This window comes from Mastacembelus armatus, chromosome 10 (assembly GCF_900324485.2).
Source record: "Mastacembelus armatus chromosome 10, fMasArm1.2, whole genome shotgun sequence".
Lineage (NCBI taxonomy): Eukaryota > Metazoa > Chordata > Actinopteri > Synbranchiformes > Mastacembelidae > Mastacembelus > Mastacembelus armatus.
This window is the reverse complement of record NC_046642.1, coordinates 16,363,133-16,381,436: the sequence shown is the minus strand read 5'-3', so window position 1 is coordinate 16,381,436 and position 18,304 is coordinate 16,363,133. Positions and strand designations below refer to the sequence as shown.

The window sequence follows — 18,304 nt, the reverse complement described above, 5'->3', positions numbered from 1 at the left end:
ATAAATACACACACATAAATACAAAAACTGTACATGTTTCATAATTATATGTTGTAAATGTAATCATGAATTAAAGAGAATAATCCTGTCTTCACAATCACTACAATCTGGAGTTCATTTTCTGCAAAAAAAAAAAAAAATCCAGTTTCACATCCCTGAGAACAAAAGGACTTTTCATAGCAGCTTACCTGTGTCACAGCTGAGCTAGTTACTGCAAAGGAAAGGTTCTCACTGGGTACAGTGTTATATGGATTTAATCAAAAATGCAAATAATTACTCGCATGCATCATTTCTATTTGGTATGGAGATACTGTCGGGTCAAGTTTATTTACATTCACAGTTCCTCCAAATCCACAGCAGATTACTGTGTTTAAAATGGTTTTACATAAGAATTTCTGGACAACTTCAAGCAGCTGTTGACATATTTTAAAGCATCATGAGAAATAGGTCTAAGAGTGAAAAATCAGTGCAGAGATACAGAAGCATGTATCTGTTTTATCTGGACACAAGGTTTATCAGTCACCAAATGCTTTTAATAACCTCCCTACAGGCCTTGCCTGCTGTATTGGAGTGTTTTGGAGCTAGCATTTCTAGTCCAGCAGCTAAGCAAACAGGCTGAGTGATTCCACATGGTGGGGCCCCTGTCTCTGGACTCTCATTGGTCCAGACAGGCTTGAAAGCCCGTGACCACACTTTGCAAGCTCTGCCCTCCTCCTTTTGGTTTTCTGCAAAGGTCCTGTGGAGCTATTTGTTCCATCGTCTGACTACTACGAGGTGATTCAACTAAGGACCAACTGGCCAACAGTCCTCCCCTGCCAGGTGACATCCCCTGAAGCCACAGTGACTCTGCACCGAGAGTTTCCGCCAGCTGAGGTGAAAGTGGATGGGACAGAGATCTCCTTTAATATCAAAAAGGGCTTCACCATCCATCGACCCAAGCCATATCACGCCGGGGCCCTATACTGTGTAGCCAGTCTGGGCAACCTGAGGCAGAGCTCCACCAAGTACATGCTTATTTATGTCAACTGTGAGTCATCCCTTTCCACAGATATACTTTTATTTGTGGCACTTACCTGCTCACTCAATTTACTCCATCTGCTTTCATTATCTCCATTTCAACCAGCACTTGAACCTTCAGTTCATGCACTTGACCTGGCACTAATTTCTCCCATGATTTCCAGTTCAGTTTATCACCAACATGTCACTGACATATCAAATCAACTTGACTCAGCACTTACACGTACACTCCAACATGATTCAGCACTTTTCGTTTTAACTGCTAATTCAATTTGATATGAATATGAAATTTAAAACTTCTTTCAGGATTTCATATTGTTTCAAGTACGTGATGTCAGCAGCAGATTTTATTCAGGAAATGGGGCCTCTTCTAGTTTTCCACATTTTCTAAACTTAATGCCAAGACAGAAAAAACTGAAAAAACACTACAAAACAACTGGAAGTAAATATTTTTACAGTATTAGCACTCTTTTTACTGTCATTGACTAGCTGCTTATATACTTCCACATAAGCTAATGCCACTACTTGAAGAGAGCATTGTAGTACTCTTATTAATCCATTAATATGGAAGACATCAAAACTATAAAATTATATTATGAAATGATGTAATCAGCAAAATATGTTTTAAATGTTAGATTCTACAAAAATCCATATTTAGTCTCGATCACAGCTTTGTCATTCTTGGAATCGCCCTCGCTAAAATCAAATGGGATGATGTGTCTCTGCATAACACTGTGGTCGACACGCTGGTAACTGGACCTTGAGTTCTAGATACATGTCCAGCAACACAAAACACCAACACACCATCACACTTCTTCCATCACAATGGGAATCACACATGCAGATACCATCCGTTCACATTCTCTGCATCTCTCAAAGACCTAAATAATTGTCATCCTTATGAGATGTGGCTGCTACTAAAACCCTGTGATGCATTCATGTACGTTCTAATCTGAATTGCTGTTAATTGGCTATTGCTGAAGCTAATGGAGTGTATACTAACTCTACCTTGGGACAACTACATTAGCTGCATTAACAAGGCAAGGATTTCTGCCAGTTAACTTTTAGCAAGACACACCTGTTAGTTGAAAACCAGCTGTCAGCACAGCAAACAGTAAGGACTCTATAATACTTCACACTTTTTCTCTAACTGGATTATTTCACATGATTTCCTAGTTTTGATATGTACACTACAGGTGTGTCCAAGCTTTTAAATGGAATTGTAACTCACTCATATTTCATACTTGCCAACAGACCCGATGGCTCCCCCTGCCCCAGTGATCCAGGCCTCTTCAAGCTCTGTTGTTGTGGGGGAGAACCTGCGTGTCAGCTGCACGGTGGTGGGAGAGCAGGATGTGATCGTAGAGTTCACCTGGAAATACCCAGGACAAAAGGTCAGACAGAGAGGGAGAGAGGGCTACTTTGCTTGGATTCAGTACTTTACAACACGTTTCTCATATGAATTTATTATCTTCTATAGCTCAGGCAATTTTGATGCATAAACATGTAATATAGGTGGATTGTGGGATCCATACATCTTGTCATTAAGCCTTACAATGCATTTTTAGCTAGTTCATTATTAGTTAAAAGGCGTTTAATCTATGGACTGCAGATCATCCAGGGCAATAACTATCTATTAATGACTAACATGTAAGCTGCAGACGTCATGGCATTTTGTAAAGAGGGTAATTTTTATCTGCTTGTTTTCCAACTATTCCTGACCTTTCAGCTTCTGATTGGCTGATCCAGGTAATAAGCAGTGGGTAGGGCAGGAAGAATTGGAAAACAAGCTGGACAGTGACTCTGGAACATGGAACATGGGTTAATTCCCCTTGCTTCAGAGTAGCAAGGGGAATCAGGATAATATTCATTTCTGAATGATACACCTCTATCGGTTGCAGATTGAGAGGCCTCTGTACACACAGGAGAGCACCAGTCCAGTTGGTGGAGGTGTGGCCCGACAGCAGTCTCAGTCTGTTCTCCTGGTGGACGAGGTGCGAGATGTGGACCAGGGTACGTACATCTGCACTGCCCAGAATCTGCAAGGAGCCAAATCAGTGTCCACTACCGTCAAAGTGGTCCCTAAAGCAGCTAGGAAACCATGAGGCACCAAGCTGCATGACATCTCATAGAGAGCGTGGCCACTCAGATGCAGAAATTATTAAACAGTATTTTACCACAGCGGAGAACACAATCCCAACACAATACCAGCTTCTTCTGCAGCTATAATTAATGGTTATGGTGATTTTGTTATTTAGACTAATACGTGGCCTTTTTTTGTGTGTCAAGCTTGTATATTAAAATCTTTTATGTACACACACATTACTGTCTGACTCAAAAATAAAGGTATATAAGATGAGTTTTCTTACAAATGAACGGTGTGGTCATGTCAATAAATATTATGGTGGATCCTATTAATATCTAAGGGCATATCCTCTATGTGAGCACTATTACACACACATTCCCATTACCTACATTAGACACAGGAGCTAGGGTGCCAGAGAAGCAACCAGCACTCTTTGTTGAAATAGCATCACCCGACCAAAAATAATACAAAAAGTCTTTAAAATATCTCCCAGTAGATTGTGCCACAACATCATCTAATAATGATGTCACATAACAAGTAATAAAACTTTCAAATCCAGTTTTTATGTAACGAACCTTTTAGTGGCCCTGGGCTCAGGGGCCATTTGGGACCATCACTTTACCTGGTTGGTAATCCAGTCCTGACTGTAAAGGGAAAGCTGGGTGCCTTTATGTATTTATTATTTATTTATTTATTTATTTTGTTTCTACAGCGCACCCACTCGTCAGGTCGCTAGATGGCGCTGTTCCCCTCTTCATGTGTCAGTCCCGGTCCCGTTTCAGGGGCATAGGCACATGTTTCCCTGCGTCTCATGTTTCCTCTCACTCTGTTCTCTCGGCTATTCAAACCTCCGAGAGGGAAAAGAGACAGTCCCCGTCTGAGCTCCACTCTGTCCTCGCCGCCAGCTCTCTGCTGCTCCGCACCAAGTCCTGGAAAATATCCTGCGGAGCCACGTAAACGCCTCTTGTTTCATTATATAACCAGCGAGACAAAACTGCAGCAGAGTGTTGATCAAGAGATGTCCTGCGTGCACAATATGGTGAGAGCCAATTTGTCTAATCTTTTGTGTGGCATGTGTCTCTATAGTGAAGCATGTTTTCTTGTTGTTGTTCATGATTATTGCATGTTCAGAAGTGAAATAAAATAAAAATAATAAATAAAGTTGAGGAATACTGTTGCTTTCAGCTGGACCACAGAGTTAATGTGCTCAAATCAGGGTTAATCCTTACAAATCGTTTCTCTGTTGTCCTGGCATTTGGGAGGTTTTTCAGTGTCTGTGTGTAAAAGTGATGGATGAACACTGACTTCTTTTTTTTTTTTTTTCTTTTTTTGCCATTTGTCTTTTGTCACTTTGCAACTATGGTGGTCTCCTGCATTTCCACTGATTTGTATTGGAGTGTTTGGCCTGCATGGCTGTAAATGTTTGGGCTGAAGCTCACACTCACTCCAGGATCTCCTTTGCTGCACAGGAGTTTGGGGACTGTTTCTGTGTGTTTATGCGTGGGTGGTGGGTGAAGGTGAGGGGGAGTCCGGCTCAGTCTGGGGGGACTGCCAGGCTGTCGTCATGGAGACCAGAAGCCACAGGTGACCTCTGACCTGAGGACTCATGGAGCGTTGCAGAAAGGCCCCATTGAGCGTGGTGGTTATGGGTGTGTGCTGATGCAAGCGAAGGAGCAGGTCTCACAATAGAGAGACAATAGACGTGTGAGCTGTCGGTGGAGATTGCGTGGTAACCAATCCTGTAATTTAGAGATGAATTATAGGCAAATTCAAAGAGGTTATGACTGATCACTGCAATGACAGTTACTGAGAAACCTAAGTATTGTTCCAGACACAAAAATACATTTTTCCAATCAGATTGCCAACATACAGAATCTAATGTTATCATTTACCCCAGTGGGTAAAGTTTATTCATGCCGGTAGTATTAGTTTCTTTTTAATACTTTTAATTGTGAGAATGTATAACTTGCACTTGCTGATATTTGCATGTTAAATTTTATAGGGAGCTTTAGTTTTTTAAGCAGAAGTTACGTAAGATATCACCATGAATTTCTGCCCACAACCCAATAAAACTGTAGTATAATTTTGCTGCTAAAAATATAGACGCTTGACTCAACAACACAAACTACCTGGATGGTTAGATACTGCTGGTGTTAGATGAGAAAATCTGGTTGTTTCTGTGATGCATTAAAGCGAAACACCTGTAGCTTCTTTAGATGATCAGAAACCTGTGTTGTTAGATGTCTGGTTATTTTCCAAAAAAGCATCTTATTTCTTAGTATAGGAAAATTTCTATTAGTCTAATGACAGATAAATGGATCCCTAGAAAACACTCCAGATTTTGATTAACGTTAAGTTAATTGACTTTTCTCCGAGGACTCTGGTTTCCTCCCACAGTCCAAAAACATGTATGTCAGGTTGATTGGTGACTCTAAATTGCCCATAGGAGTGAGTGTGAGTGTGTGAGGTTGTTTGTCTCTATGTGGCCCTGTGATGGACTGGTGACCTGTCCAGGGTGGACCCCTGCCTTTCACCCAAAGAGAGCTGGGATAGGCTCCAGCTGATCCCTGGGACCCTGGTTAGGAATAAGTGGGTATAGATGATGGATGGATGATGGATGTTTCATATGTTCAATAATTACATTATTTGTTATTTTCAGACATAATGTGTGATCTATTTTCTCAAAGCAAACCCATTGTATATTATCAATTTTGATTGTTATGATTTTTTTTTTTGTCACTATTGCAAATACCATCTGTTACCCAAAATCTTACGCAGCCATTTTTAGAGTAACCTATTAGCACGGTCTGCCTTGCTGTTTTTTCTCAGCAGAATCAACGAGGCAGCTGATGTGATGTCTTCGTTCAGCTGTTTGAGCTCCCTGGGGGTTTGACACTCTCCTGTGTGTGCGTGTGTGTGTGTGTGTGTGTGTGTGTGTGTTTGCGTATATGTGTCTCCTTAAAGCGTCGGCAGCTGATGAAACACTAATTCATCTGACAGTCAGATGTCAGCTGACCTTTTGCTTGGTCTATTGTAAAGTTTAGAGGATACAAACTCCTTTCCACCAAGCACAGTCTTTGAATGAATGATATATAGTGTAGTATTATATATTTGTTCTGATGTAAATACTAAATGTACAGCTAAATGTGTTACCCACTAAATGTGTTGCCCAGTGAATCCAGCATACTTCTCACCACTTACAGCATCTAAGTGCATGGCAGGTCAGTCATGCATACTACAGTCAAACAGATGGTGTAGCAGGGAGGGCACAGGCGTAATGGCACTGTGTTGGTTGACAGCAATTTCCCCTCAGGTCAGAAGCTAATCAAACACTAATCAGCACTTCTTCGTTCACCGGGTTTGGGTTGTCTCCCCAAATCTTTTTTGGTTCCTTTCCCTCCCCTTTCTCCTCATTTTCTCGCTGTTTGCTCCTAATCTTGGATTTATCCTATTATCCTATTCTCTCTTTTCTGTCTGCCCTCATCTCATTGACTCTTTATAGACATGGCTATGCCTGATTGCTCTTAGGAGAAAGTGTCAGGCTCTTACACTCAGAGCTTTCACTAGTTGGTCATCCCCCCGCCGGTGGCTGGCCTGATCCGCTCTCTGGGCCGTCTGTCTCAGTGAAACATGAATTTATCTTGTACGTTTGGGTTTCTAAGCTTGAACAAAGTTATTTTCCAAAAGCCTGGACAGAGAACACACCCAAGTTAATAATTATCAGGCAGGTGTTTCCTTGTAGCTGAAGACCGATCTTTGAAAGTAGGTTGGAAATTCCCTCGTAATATTAAAACTAAAATGCAGTAGCTTAGAGATCTGGGTAAGTGATATACTTGACCTTTTCCTAATTTATCTGGTTTTGTATTTGCATTGGGCCACATTACTGTGAGTATCGATAAGGGAGTTGCTTGTAGTGCCGATCCCACAGAGAGTTGCGTAGCTTCTTTCAGCTCAGTGCAGTTTTACCGCCCACAAAGTTACTGTCTTGTTTCAGACTGGTTGTTTTCATCAACCTAGTTTTCAGTGGCAGACATCTGTTTTCACTGACAAGGTTCTGATAAACACCAAAAAGATAAATGTACTCACTCCCTCAGGAGTTGCTAGGCACCATAGACTGTATATAACTATGGATGGCGTGACAACTCCTCAAATTCTGCCCCCTCTAATTTAGCAGATGGAACATGAGTCAAATTAAAATTTCCATGTATAAAGTAAATCCTTTTTTATTAAATATGACTACCATCATTTCAGGTTGGTAGAAACACACTGATTTGTAAACAAGTGATCAGTCAAATAAGTCATTTGATATTACAAAGGAATGTATTTCAGGGTCTTGAGATCTTTGATTGGCGACCCGATACCACGACATCACCTCTGGTCATTCCTGCACAGTCTGGTTGCAAAACACTTCGTAAAACCAAGATGGCCGCTGCTATATTCCAGTTATGTCCACTTTTTCAGCTGATTTTGTTCAAATTGGGCTCAGCAGGCCAAAGAGCACTATAAAGCATCGCATTCTTGCTCTGGAATGTCTTTAATATCTTGCCAATCTCTACATAGTGCATCTCTGGTTGGCAAGGTGCTTTATTAGCTGAGATTCTTATGTGCCCACCCGTTGGTGCCAGCTTTAAGAAGTTTAAAACTGCAGCCTACATCACATGGCAAAGATAGAAAAAAAGGAGTTGCTCTCTTCTGGTAAGAGGGAAGAGAACAATGTCCTCTATTTTATTCCTCCTCGAGCGTCCCCAGTTTGAATTATGCAGCTTGATATAGTGCAGAACCAGTCCAGGAGCCCAGTCTCAGGAAGGAAGACTTAGACTCATTATTGCCCAGATGGTCCACACTGAGACAACCCCCCCATGCTCTAATTTTGCACTTCTTCCTCATCTGTGCTGTTTTTTTTTTTTCCTGCTCTCAACCTTCTTTCGTTTAACCCGTATCCAATCCCTCATTGCTGTCTTGTTATCCACGAGACGTACTGAATCTGTTTATATTTGCCCAATGAAGCTGGCTCTCATGTGTCAGTACAGTGTCTCGATTGACCGCCTCAGAGCCGGTTCTTATGCGGGGCTTTTGTCTGTTGAACCGGGAGAACAAGTCCAACTGCACAGGCCCCTGAGAGGGCTCAAAGAGCACAATGATATGAGCATGTGGGAAAAAGGAGAAGGTGTAGGGTGAAGAGTGAAGTACCAGGCTCTGAGTCCAGACCAGTTATAGAGGACAACTTGCTGATTTCTCCCAGTTTCCTGTCTAAAACACAGGTAACTCTCCTGTGAGACTGTTGATTCTGTCGAAACCATCCCCACACAGTCCACGACAGTCGTGCTGGACTGCAGGCCGGTGGTTAAAACCAACAGAGCTCCCGCCCAGCTCCACACACACACCTCCCGACTGCCATCATAAATCGACAAACGGGAAGTCATTATGTTATTGTTATGATAATCAGCTGCACGCAGCATGAGAAGGAGAGCAAAATAGAGTGAGTAAAGAAGTGAAGTTCCAGGTGAACAAGGTAAACAAGTGATTTTTCTTCCTACTCTCCATTATATTGAACTGTGCCCTTAGATTCTGGAGTTAAGTTTGGGTGTGTGTTGACCTAAAATAAAAAAAATAATAATAATAATTTGGGTTTTTATTTCACATTAAAAGTCTTATGAGAGTGAAAGCATCTCAAACCCTCAGTCTGGTGTGTGATATTGGGCTTCAGATCAAAAGAACTTGCGTATATATCTTACACTTTCCTGAGATCGCTGCTGGAAAAGTTGGACTTTTTGTACATGCCAGCAAGCTCAACATGGTCAGAAATCATGCTGTGATTTAAGGCAACGCTGTCAAAAAGCAGCTTAAGCTGCAGCGAGGAGGGGGAAAGCAGCCTGATAGATAATTACGCAGCCCACAAGGCGTGCTTGTTTGCAGTGGTACTGCATTAGCTAACTTTTTAACTAAATCTTTTCTCCTGGGTGAATAACTAACGTCACACTGAGCAGTCGCCTAATCAACTCATTCACCTCCAGCGCAGATCAAATATGCTACTTAACTGTTACTTATTGAATGTCACAAAATGGAGCCACATGGTGCTTGAATAGCAATGCATAGGATTATCTGCTTTGCTGAATGGCACGTCTTTGTAAAGCCACTTTTGTATACATCTGTGTTTTGTTTTTTTTGTTTCTTTTTTAATGATCACTGGTCTGATGGTCTATTTGTGTCTCTGGAATTCCCCCTCAGGACTATTCGTGGCTTCTGTTGTACGCATGCAGACTAACAAGATTTCACTGAGGTGACTTTGTTCTTCCTCTATTAGTGCCTGTGTTTCGAGAAGTCTCCAGTTTCTCTTTGTAGGCAAAATATCACTCACTCAAGGTGAAATTCCTCTGCTGTTGATGTTTCTCTGTTGATCCTCTGTTGCTTTGTTATCACTGTAAACTCTTTACAGTAAAGTTGTGACCTGAAGCTCATTTTCAGTAGTTCCCATGGTGCTGCCTCTCAGCACTCACTTTCTTTCCAGAGAAACTTAGGAAGAAGAAGTGCTGATCTTCTGATTCAGCATCAGTGTGTGTCAGCATCACTGCTCAGCTTGTCTCCTGGTCTTACAGTGCAGATGATCAAAGAAAAAGATTCCTGGGATGTAATGATAAAGCTTATTAGATATGCACTTTTAGGCCTATTTTGAGAAGCATTACTGTTTTTTAAGTCATACTACAAGTCAACCCATAACTGTGCATCCCGTTAGAATCCCGATCAGCTCTCAGCCACACAGTTCCCTGTTTCCGTTAATGTAGTGTGTGATTTCACATGCACATTTCCTGTAGCTGTTAAGTGAATCAAGTGGTTCAGGTGTGGGTCGATGTGGGAATCATTCGCTTTCTATCGCTGTAATCACAGAACAGTGACTCCTACATGAACCGCTCGAGGAAACAAAGAAGCCACAGAGCGATAACAGAAAGAGAGTCTCTGCTCATGCCCCCCCTCCTCTCACACACACACACACACACACACACACACACACACACACAGCATACAGTATTTCTCTTTTGGTCCTGGGGGGAAACAAGTGAAGGATGTCACTTACTACTAATCTCATACACACAGACAGAGAACCAGAACAGAATTTTACCCCTAAATAATAAATACTTTAAGAGGTGAGAGGTGGCCCTGTGAACACACTCCCTCGGGTGTTGACTTCTCAGCCTTATGTAGCATCAGTCAGATCCAGATCAATAAGGCTCCATGAAACAGCAGCTCAACCAGTCACCCCAGATACAGTGGGTACGGAAAGTATTCAGACCCCTTTAAATTTTTCACTCTTTGTGTCATTGCAGCCATTTGCCAAAATCAAAAAAGTTCATTTGATTTCTCATTAATGTACACTCAGCACCCCATCTTGAGAGAAAAAAACAGAAATGTAGAAATTTTTGCAAATTTATTAAAAAAGAAAAACTGAAATATCACATGGTCATAAGTATTCAGACCCTGTGCTCAGTATTGAGTAGAAGCACCCTTTTGAGCTAGTACAGCCATGAGTCTTCTTGGGAATGATGCAACAAGTTTTTCACACCTGGATTTGGGGATCCTCTGCCATTCTTCCTTGCAGATCCTCTCCAGTTCTGTCAGGTTGGATGGTGAACGTTGGTGGACAGCCATTTTCAGGTCTCTCCAGAGATGCTCAATTGGGTTTAGGTCAGGGCTCTGGCTGGGCCAGTCAAGAACGGTCACAGAGTTGTTCCGAAGCCACTCCTTTGTTATTTTAGCTGTGTGCTTAGGGTCATTGTCCTGTTGAAAGGTGAACCTTCGGCCCAGTCTGAGGTCCTGAGGACTCTGGAAGAGGTTTTCTTCCAGGATATCTCTGTACTTGGCCGCATTCATCTTTCCTTCAATTGCAACCAGTCGTCCTGTCCCTGCAGCTGAAAAACACCCCCACAACATGATGCTCCCACCACCATGTTTCACTGTAGGGATTGTATTGGGCAGGTGATGAGCAGTGCCTGGTTTTCTCCACACATACCGCTTAGAATTAACGCCAAAAAGTTCAATCTTGGTCTCATCAGACCAGAGAATCTTATTTCTCATAGTCTGGGAGTCCTTCATGTGTCTTTTGGCAAACTCTATGCGGGCTTTCATGTGTCTTGCACTGAGGAGAGGCTTCCGTCAGGCCCCTCTGCCATAAAGCCCCAACTGGTGGAGGGCTGCAGTGATAGTTGACTTTGTGGAACTTTCTCCCATCTCCCTACTGCATCTCTGGAGCTCAGCCACAGTGGTCTTTGGGTTCTTCTTTACCTCTCTCACCAAGGCTCTTCTCCCACGATTGCTCAGTTTGGCTGGACGGCCAGGTCTAGGAAGAGTTCTGGTTGTCCCAAACTTTTTCCATTTGAGGATTATGGAGGCCACTGTGCTCTTAGGAACCTTGAGTGCTGCAGAAATTCTTTTGTAACCTTGGCCAGATCTGTGCCTTGCCACAATTCTGTCTCTGAGCTCCTTGGGCAGTTCCTTCGACCTCATGATTCTCATTTGCTCTGACATGCACTGTGAGCTGTAAGGTCTTATATAGACAGGTGTGTGCCTTTCCTAATCAAGTCCAATCAGTTTAATTAAACACAGCTGGACTCCAATGAAGAAGCAGAACCATCTCAAGGAGGATCAGAAGAAATGGACAGCATGTGAGTTAAATATGAGTGTCACTGTAAAGGGTCTGAATACTTATGACCATGTGATATTTCAGTTTTTCTTTTTTAATAAATTTGCAAAAATTTCTACATTTCTGTTTTTTTCTGTCAAGATGGGGTGCTGAGTGTACATTAATGAGAAATAAAATGAACTTTTTTTGATTTTGGCAAATGGCTGCAATGACACAAAGAGTGAAAAATTTAAAGGGGTCTGAATACTTTCCGTACCCACTGTATCCCCGCCATGGCTACTGTAGTTGGTTTCACTAATTGAATTCTGTGCAGGAATACTGTGAAGTCAGCAGAGGTGTGACGGCTCAGCCCACTGTCAATAGACTAACAGATACAAAGTGAATAACAAGGAAGAATTTATCAGTACAGTACAGAGTCACACCCTTACTCTGTTCCCCACAGTGTAGAATATCTTTCAGTCTAACTATAGATTTTTCTAATTTATACATTTCTCTGAAAAAAAAACAACGGATTATACAGTGAACAAAGTATTTTTCATATCTACTTAATTCAGTTACTAAAAACCATCAATGATATCTTGCTGGCTGCTGCACTTCATTGGCACAATGGCACAATGGAAATGTCCATTGTGGAAATGTCATTTCCGTCATTATCTCTGAAAACAGTGAAAAGTTTTATTGAGGCCGGATCGGAATAAAAAGCTTCCACGCAACAAATAACACCTTACCTTCTCTGTGCAGGAAGTGTGAACGTTGTCCCGCTGTCTCTGCTCTGTCCTAGATAACCCGGTGTGCCCGTCTCCTCCGGTCAGCCTCGAGCCGTCCAGTTACGTGTCCTCTATGACGTAACGACTGCGGCGCTCCTCTCGCGGAGCTTCTCACCAGTTTGCGTGTCAGCGTGGCGGGACAGTGTCTTAGCGTAAAGAAAATATGTCCAAATGGGATGTGACCGTATTGAGTTCTACATCAGATCTAACACACTTAGGTTACGCGCTTGAATTACGCACACTTTTACGCACGCCTTTTTTTTTCTGCTGATGCTGCTTCATCCTAACAGACACCAGCAGCTTTTTAATTTTTGTTGTATTTTGCTGCAAACAAGCCATTGAAAAATATAAATCAAAAACATATTTAAAAGAATAAAAGACGCGAAGCAGTAACAGCTTCTTCTCATGTCGTGGTAGCCCTGGAGGAGACAATGCTTTCACTCTAAACCTTGTTGGAATTTCTGAACTTTAGGGCATGACAGAGTTCAAATGTGACTTCTGCTGTTACCGATGTGACAACTTGCCTGCTCTATTTTTGTCCTGTCAGGCGTCCATTCCGGTAAGCAGGGGCGGTAGCAGCATTTCTAGGGAGTCCAGGAGAGATAGGGAGAAACGATGTTAGCATTGTGCTCAGCAAAAGGCCAAATGTCAGAAACATTTGAAACATGGAAGAAATTAACTGGAATGTTCACAATGTCCCATCAACACACATAGTTGTTATTTCTCAGGAGGCATAAACACAGATTTAGTGCCACATTTTCCTGATATCAACTGAGCTCCACACTTTTTTATGAATACCACTGTTTGAACAGTTCATGATGTTCTCAGTGTATCAAAAATATGGGTGTGTTAGTGTAGTGTCATGTCTTTATTTCATGTCATCCTGGGCCTTCTTTCATTTTCCTTTCACTCCAGTGTTCAGAGTAAGAGGGGACCATATGAGGTAAAAGAACAGGACACCGGTGATACAGTGATACAGTGTATACTGACCTCTTCTGCTTCGAAGATGCAATGCACATAAGAGCCTTACTGCAGTTCAGAAGCCGGGACAATTGCAAAATGCTGTAATCTATCAAAGTGTAATCTATTATAGACAGACAATTATTGTTTATTAATTATAAAAAAGGATAGTGGTGCATGAAATATGATTAGTAAATTGCAAAAAACTTTTCTTACATTTTCTTCTACATGTATTTACCATTTAGAAACATTTATGATTTTAGACACAACCTCACAGGGAGTAGAGGTGAAGAAGGTGGAGGATTTTAAGTACCTAGGGTCAACAGTCCAGAGCAACGGAGAGTGTGGAAAAGAAGTGAAGAGATGTGTGCAAGCAGGTTGGAACGGGTGGAGGAAAGTGTCAGGTGTGATGTGTGACAAAAGAGTGTCAGCAAGAATGAAAGGAAAGGTGGACAAGACAGTGGTGAGACCAGCAATGTTGTCTGGTTTAGAGACAGTGGCACTGAGAAAAAGACAGGAGGCAGAGCTGGAGGTAGCAGAGCTGAAGATGTTGAGGTTTTCTCTGGGAGTGACGAGGATGGATAGGATCAGGAATGAGGACATCAGAGGGACAGCTCATGTTAGATGTTTTGGAGAAAAAGCCAGGGAAGCCAGACTGAGATGGTTTGGACATGTTCAGAGGAGGGACAGTGAATACATTGGTAAAAGGATGCTGAGGTTAGAGCTGCCAGGAAGGAGGCCTAGAGGAAGACCAAAGAGGAGGTTCTTGGATGTAGTGAAGGAGGACATGAGGATAGTTGGTGTGGGTGAGGAGGATACAGAGGATAGGGTTAAATGGAGGCAGATGATTCGCTGTGGCGACCCCTGAAGGGAGCAGCCGAAAGGAAAGAAGAAGACACAACCTAAACTAATTAGTGATCTGGTAAGTTTGTGTAATTATAAAAAAATCCCTAAAAACCTTTTAAGGTCTGGAATGAAAACAAACAAAAACAAGTGAAACACACACAAAAGCATTTCTGACATTCTGAATAGGATTTGCTGTCCACAAGTCTCACCCTGTGCCTCTGTGCAATAATGAGCACATTATGATCCAAACTGGTTGGGAATGAGAAAGGCTACTTTGTAAGTAATTCTATTGAGTGGGAGGGTCACACAGGCCAGTCTTGTATATATTGCACCAAAAAAAAAAAAAAAATCATGTTTCCTTCATGCAAGTCAACAGCACGGATATTTTTGCTTCATAGCGCTGTTTTCACCACACAGTCTCCAATTGCTCCTCGTGGGACTCAAGATAAGGTAAAGACCTTGTGTATCTACTGAATAACATTACCATCAGCAGGGCAGATTCAAATCTGTGCCCTTCACTTCAATTTTCATCTCTGATTGTAATTTTGCACAACAATATTTAATTGCAACAGTCCCTTGCCCATTGAGCGATTATAATAGTCCCTGCGCTGGGACCGTTGGTCTCTGCTCGGGCCTAATAATAATAGGGAAGAAAAATAATCCTAATGATTTCCTGGCCCACGCCCACCTGACACCCACATATTATACATTTTCGGAAAGGTCTAATGCCCAGTAACGTCATGGTGGGGTGCCGGTAGACACTAGACAATGCCTGAAGCCGCCCCCCAGCGAAGTCGTCCCTTGCACGTTGAGCAATAACAATAGTCCCTGCCCTGGGACCTTTGGTCCTTGCTCGGGCCTAATTAGATCTCTTTACGAAATTGTCACAGGCTTAACAATTGTTTAAAAAAAGGATTTGGTAATATTGTGTCTTTGAAAAGGAAAGGTTCTACTGTGGGTCTGACCTGTTTTTCCCCATTCCTCCCCTCTTCTCGCACTCTTCCTGCACTTACTCCTTCTTTCTGAACAACAGTACAACCAGACTCAGATCTGCCCCTTTCTATATAATTCTCCAACTTTCTATCCTGATCCAAGCCCCCAGAAACATGCCGTGCAGTGGGTTGAAGTCCTTTCTGGTGAGCCTGTCTCGGCGAAAACCTCTGGAGCCCGAGGGGGAGCAGTCCACGTTTAACCGATGCCTGACCACTTTGGACCTGGTGGCCCTCGGTGTGGGAAGCACCCTGGGGGCCGCGTCTATGTCCTCTCTGGAGAGGTGGCCAGAGCCGCTGCTGGCCCAGCATCATCATCTCCTTCTTCATTGCTGCCCTGGCATCCATATTTGCTGGGCTGTGCTATGCAGAATTTGGATCCCGGGTTCCTAAAACAGGCTCAGCATACCTTTACAGCTATGTGACTGTTGGAGAGTTACTGGCTTTTATTACTGGCTGGAATCTCTTACTTTCTTACGTCATAGGCGAGTGTGAAAGCCAGGATTTGTATATTAAGTACGACAGACAATTATGTCTGTTATTCAGTGGCTTTTTAAGAAGTCATTTTTGGGGACATTGTGCTCTTTATGGAATCTAGGCTACTCTTTGCCTAATGCTCTGTGACCTTTCATTTGCTGCAGAAGCAAAGTCTTGATGGCTTTTTTTTTAGTAAATATTTAACAGGAAAAAGGTTTTTTTTAAGTTTTACATTTTACATAGGGGTTTCTTTCACTAATCCAATTTCCTTCTTACACAGCTGAAGCTCATCTTGCTTGTTAATAACTCCATAAACCAGGAGCATGATTGAAATTAACAGTCGTAAAATGTGAAAGACACTAGCCCCAGGAGTATTATCTGTTTATGATAACAGTGAAATGGTGACTCTGGTTATTCACTTATTGCAGGGACTTCCAGTGTTGCATTAGCATGGAGTGGGACCCTTTGATGACCTCATTGGGGGTGTCATATCTAACTACTTTCAAGAACATGCACCCATGGGCCTCCCTGGTCTGGCACCTTACCCAGATGTCTTTGGGCAGTTCTCATCTTGCTCTGTCAGGTAAAGAAATCAGTCTTGTGTCATTTTGGTGTTGAATGCATACAAAAAAAATAAATAAGCAAAGAAATAACATTCACCGTGTTTTCCATGAAGGTCTGCTGGCATTTGGTGTAAAAGAATCAACAACAATCAACAAGATCTTCACAGCAATCACATCCTGGTGCTGCTGTTTGTGGCCATATCTGGATTCATCAAGGGAAGCATCTCTAACTGGCAAATCAGTGAAGAGACTCTGATCAACGCCACTGCACAAGTCAAGTAAAGTCATAGAGCAACATAAATCCTGTCTGTGTTTGGGTGTGTGCAGGATCTTGTCTGAACAGCTGTGCAGCTCTCCTGGTTATCTCGCTCTAAATGACCACAAGGTAACACACTCTCTTGCCTCTGCAGCAACCTGACTTCCACTATCAATGTCACGAGTATATACGGAGTGGGTGGATTTTTCCCATATGGCGTTAGTGGAACACTGGCTGGAGGCTGCAACCTGTTTCTATGCTTTTGTTGGATTTGACTGCATTGCTACAACAGGTACAGTAAGAGTTTAAAAATGTTTTAGCCAGTACAATGATTGTTTACTGGTTAAATATGGGCTAAATATACACCGTGTATTCAATCAGTACACTGACACAGAAGATTTAACAATACTTAATTTCCATATATCTTAATTAAATGCCTGCCTAACTGTGCAGTGTGGCTACAGAGTTCACCTGATTCAATCAGTATGTTCAGTGTGTTATCACTGAAACAGGATGGGTCTTTAAATTTTGTATCATGGTTAATAAACTATTTTACACTAAAGGTTTGATGAATTGTTCAGTTAGAATGTAACGACATCTTAGATCTTACTTTAAACAAAATTTTAAAAAATACATAACAAACAACTAAGTTTGTCGGCGACATGTTAGACACATATTTGCATATATTTCCATAGGTGAGGAGGTGAAGAGAACCCTCAAAAGTCAGTCCCCTCTGGGCATTGTGGCCCTCTCTACTTATCTGCTTCCTGGCTATTTTGCTGTGTCTGCTGCTCTCACCCTTGATTGATGCCCTACTACATGCTGAGTGAAAAAAGCCCCTGCCAGTTGCCTTTGACTATGTCGGCTGGAATCTGCCAAATATGCAGTGGCTGTGGGATCGTTATGTGCCCTGTCCACCAGGTATGAACGTACTGGTAGTCAGGGTCATGTTATATAAATGTTGATGGAAAATGGATATTAAAAGAATATAAAAAACTTCCACTTTTACATTTGCAGTGGGATGAGTCTATTAATCAACAGGAAATAGCCAAACCTTTTCTGATGTTAATACAATTTGATACAGATGACCATTAGATTGGATCATTTAGGGCCTCAGACCAGAATATTTTGAGCTTAGCCCCAAATATTTTTGACAAAGTAAAACGTGGAGCAAGGCCACAGTCATACTTTGCATGCATTTTGAGGGAGGGGGAGTAATCTAGCGCTGCAGATGTAGAAGCAGGTATGCAGGTATATAGTTGTAGCTCTAACTAATTGAAGCCTAAAAAAAAAAAAAAAAATCCCATATAATCTTTCTAGTTGCTAGAAAGACCTCTGGTCCCAGAACTACCAGGTCATAATTTAGAGAGAAATGGCAGATCTAGATTATGAGGCTGAGTCTACAGAGTAATCAGACATCACACTGGAACATGACTGTAGTTTTAATCTCTGATGTAGTTATAGGAAAAGTTGTTCTGTGCAGTGTTTACTCAGGAACTTTACTGGAAAGCATGCCAGGCTTCTACAATGTGTGCAAAGTCACCACAGTATTTGATTACTAACTTTGCATATGCAGAGAAGATTAAGGTTGGTCATGTTTCTTTTGAGAGGGAAGTGTCTCACAAATTGCATAATGAAAAGTTGTTAACCAATTGTTAACTATATAGTTTATGTCACTGTGAACATGTTGGGAACTAGGATTTGTCTT

General features: G+C 42.0%; 2 protein-coding genes across 2 annotated transcripts in view; both read left to right on the top strand.

Moving 5' to 3' along the window:
• The first annotated feature begins 436 nt into the window (after positions 1 to 436).
• Positions 437 to 3,122, top strand: LOC113144786 (platelet-derived growth factor receptor-like protein). Its single transcript, XM_033325418.1, has 4 exons — positions 437 to 455; positions 734 to 1,027; positions 2,272 to 2,411; positions 2,919 to 3,122. Exons 1-4 carry the CDS (start codon positions 437 to 439, stop codon positions 3,120 to 3,122), a joined length of 657 nt encoding a protein of 218 aa, XP_033181309.1.
• A 6,220-nt stretch (positions 3,123 to 9,342) lies between these two features.
• LOC113144549 (cationic amino acid transporter 2-like) overlaps positions 9,343 to 18,304 on the top strand; it is a 13,612-nt gene continuing 4,650 nt past the window's right edge. The window contains exons 1-2 of the mRNA XM_026330703.1: positions 9,343 to 9,383; positions 15,345 to 15,563. Coding sequence (XP_026186488.1) covers positions 9,358 to 9,383; positions 15,345 to 15,563 — 245 coding nt within the window. The 5' untranslated portion in view covers positions 9,343 to 9,357. The remainder of the gene's footprint in view (positions 9,384 to 15,344; positions 15,564 to 18,304) is intronic.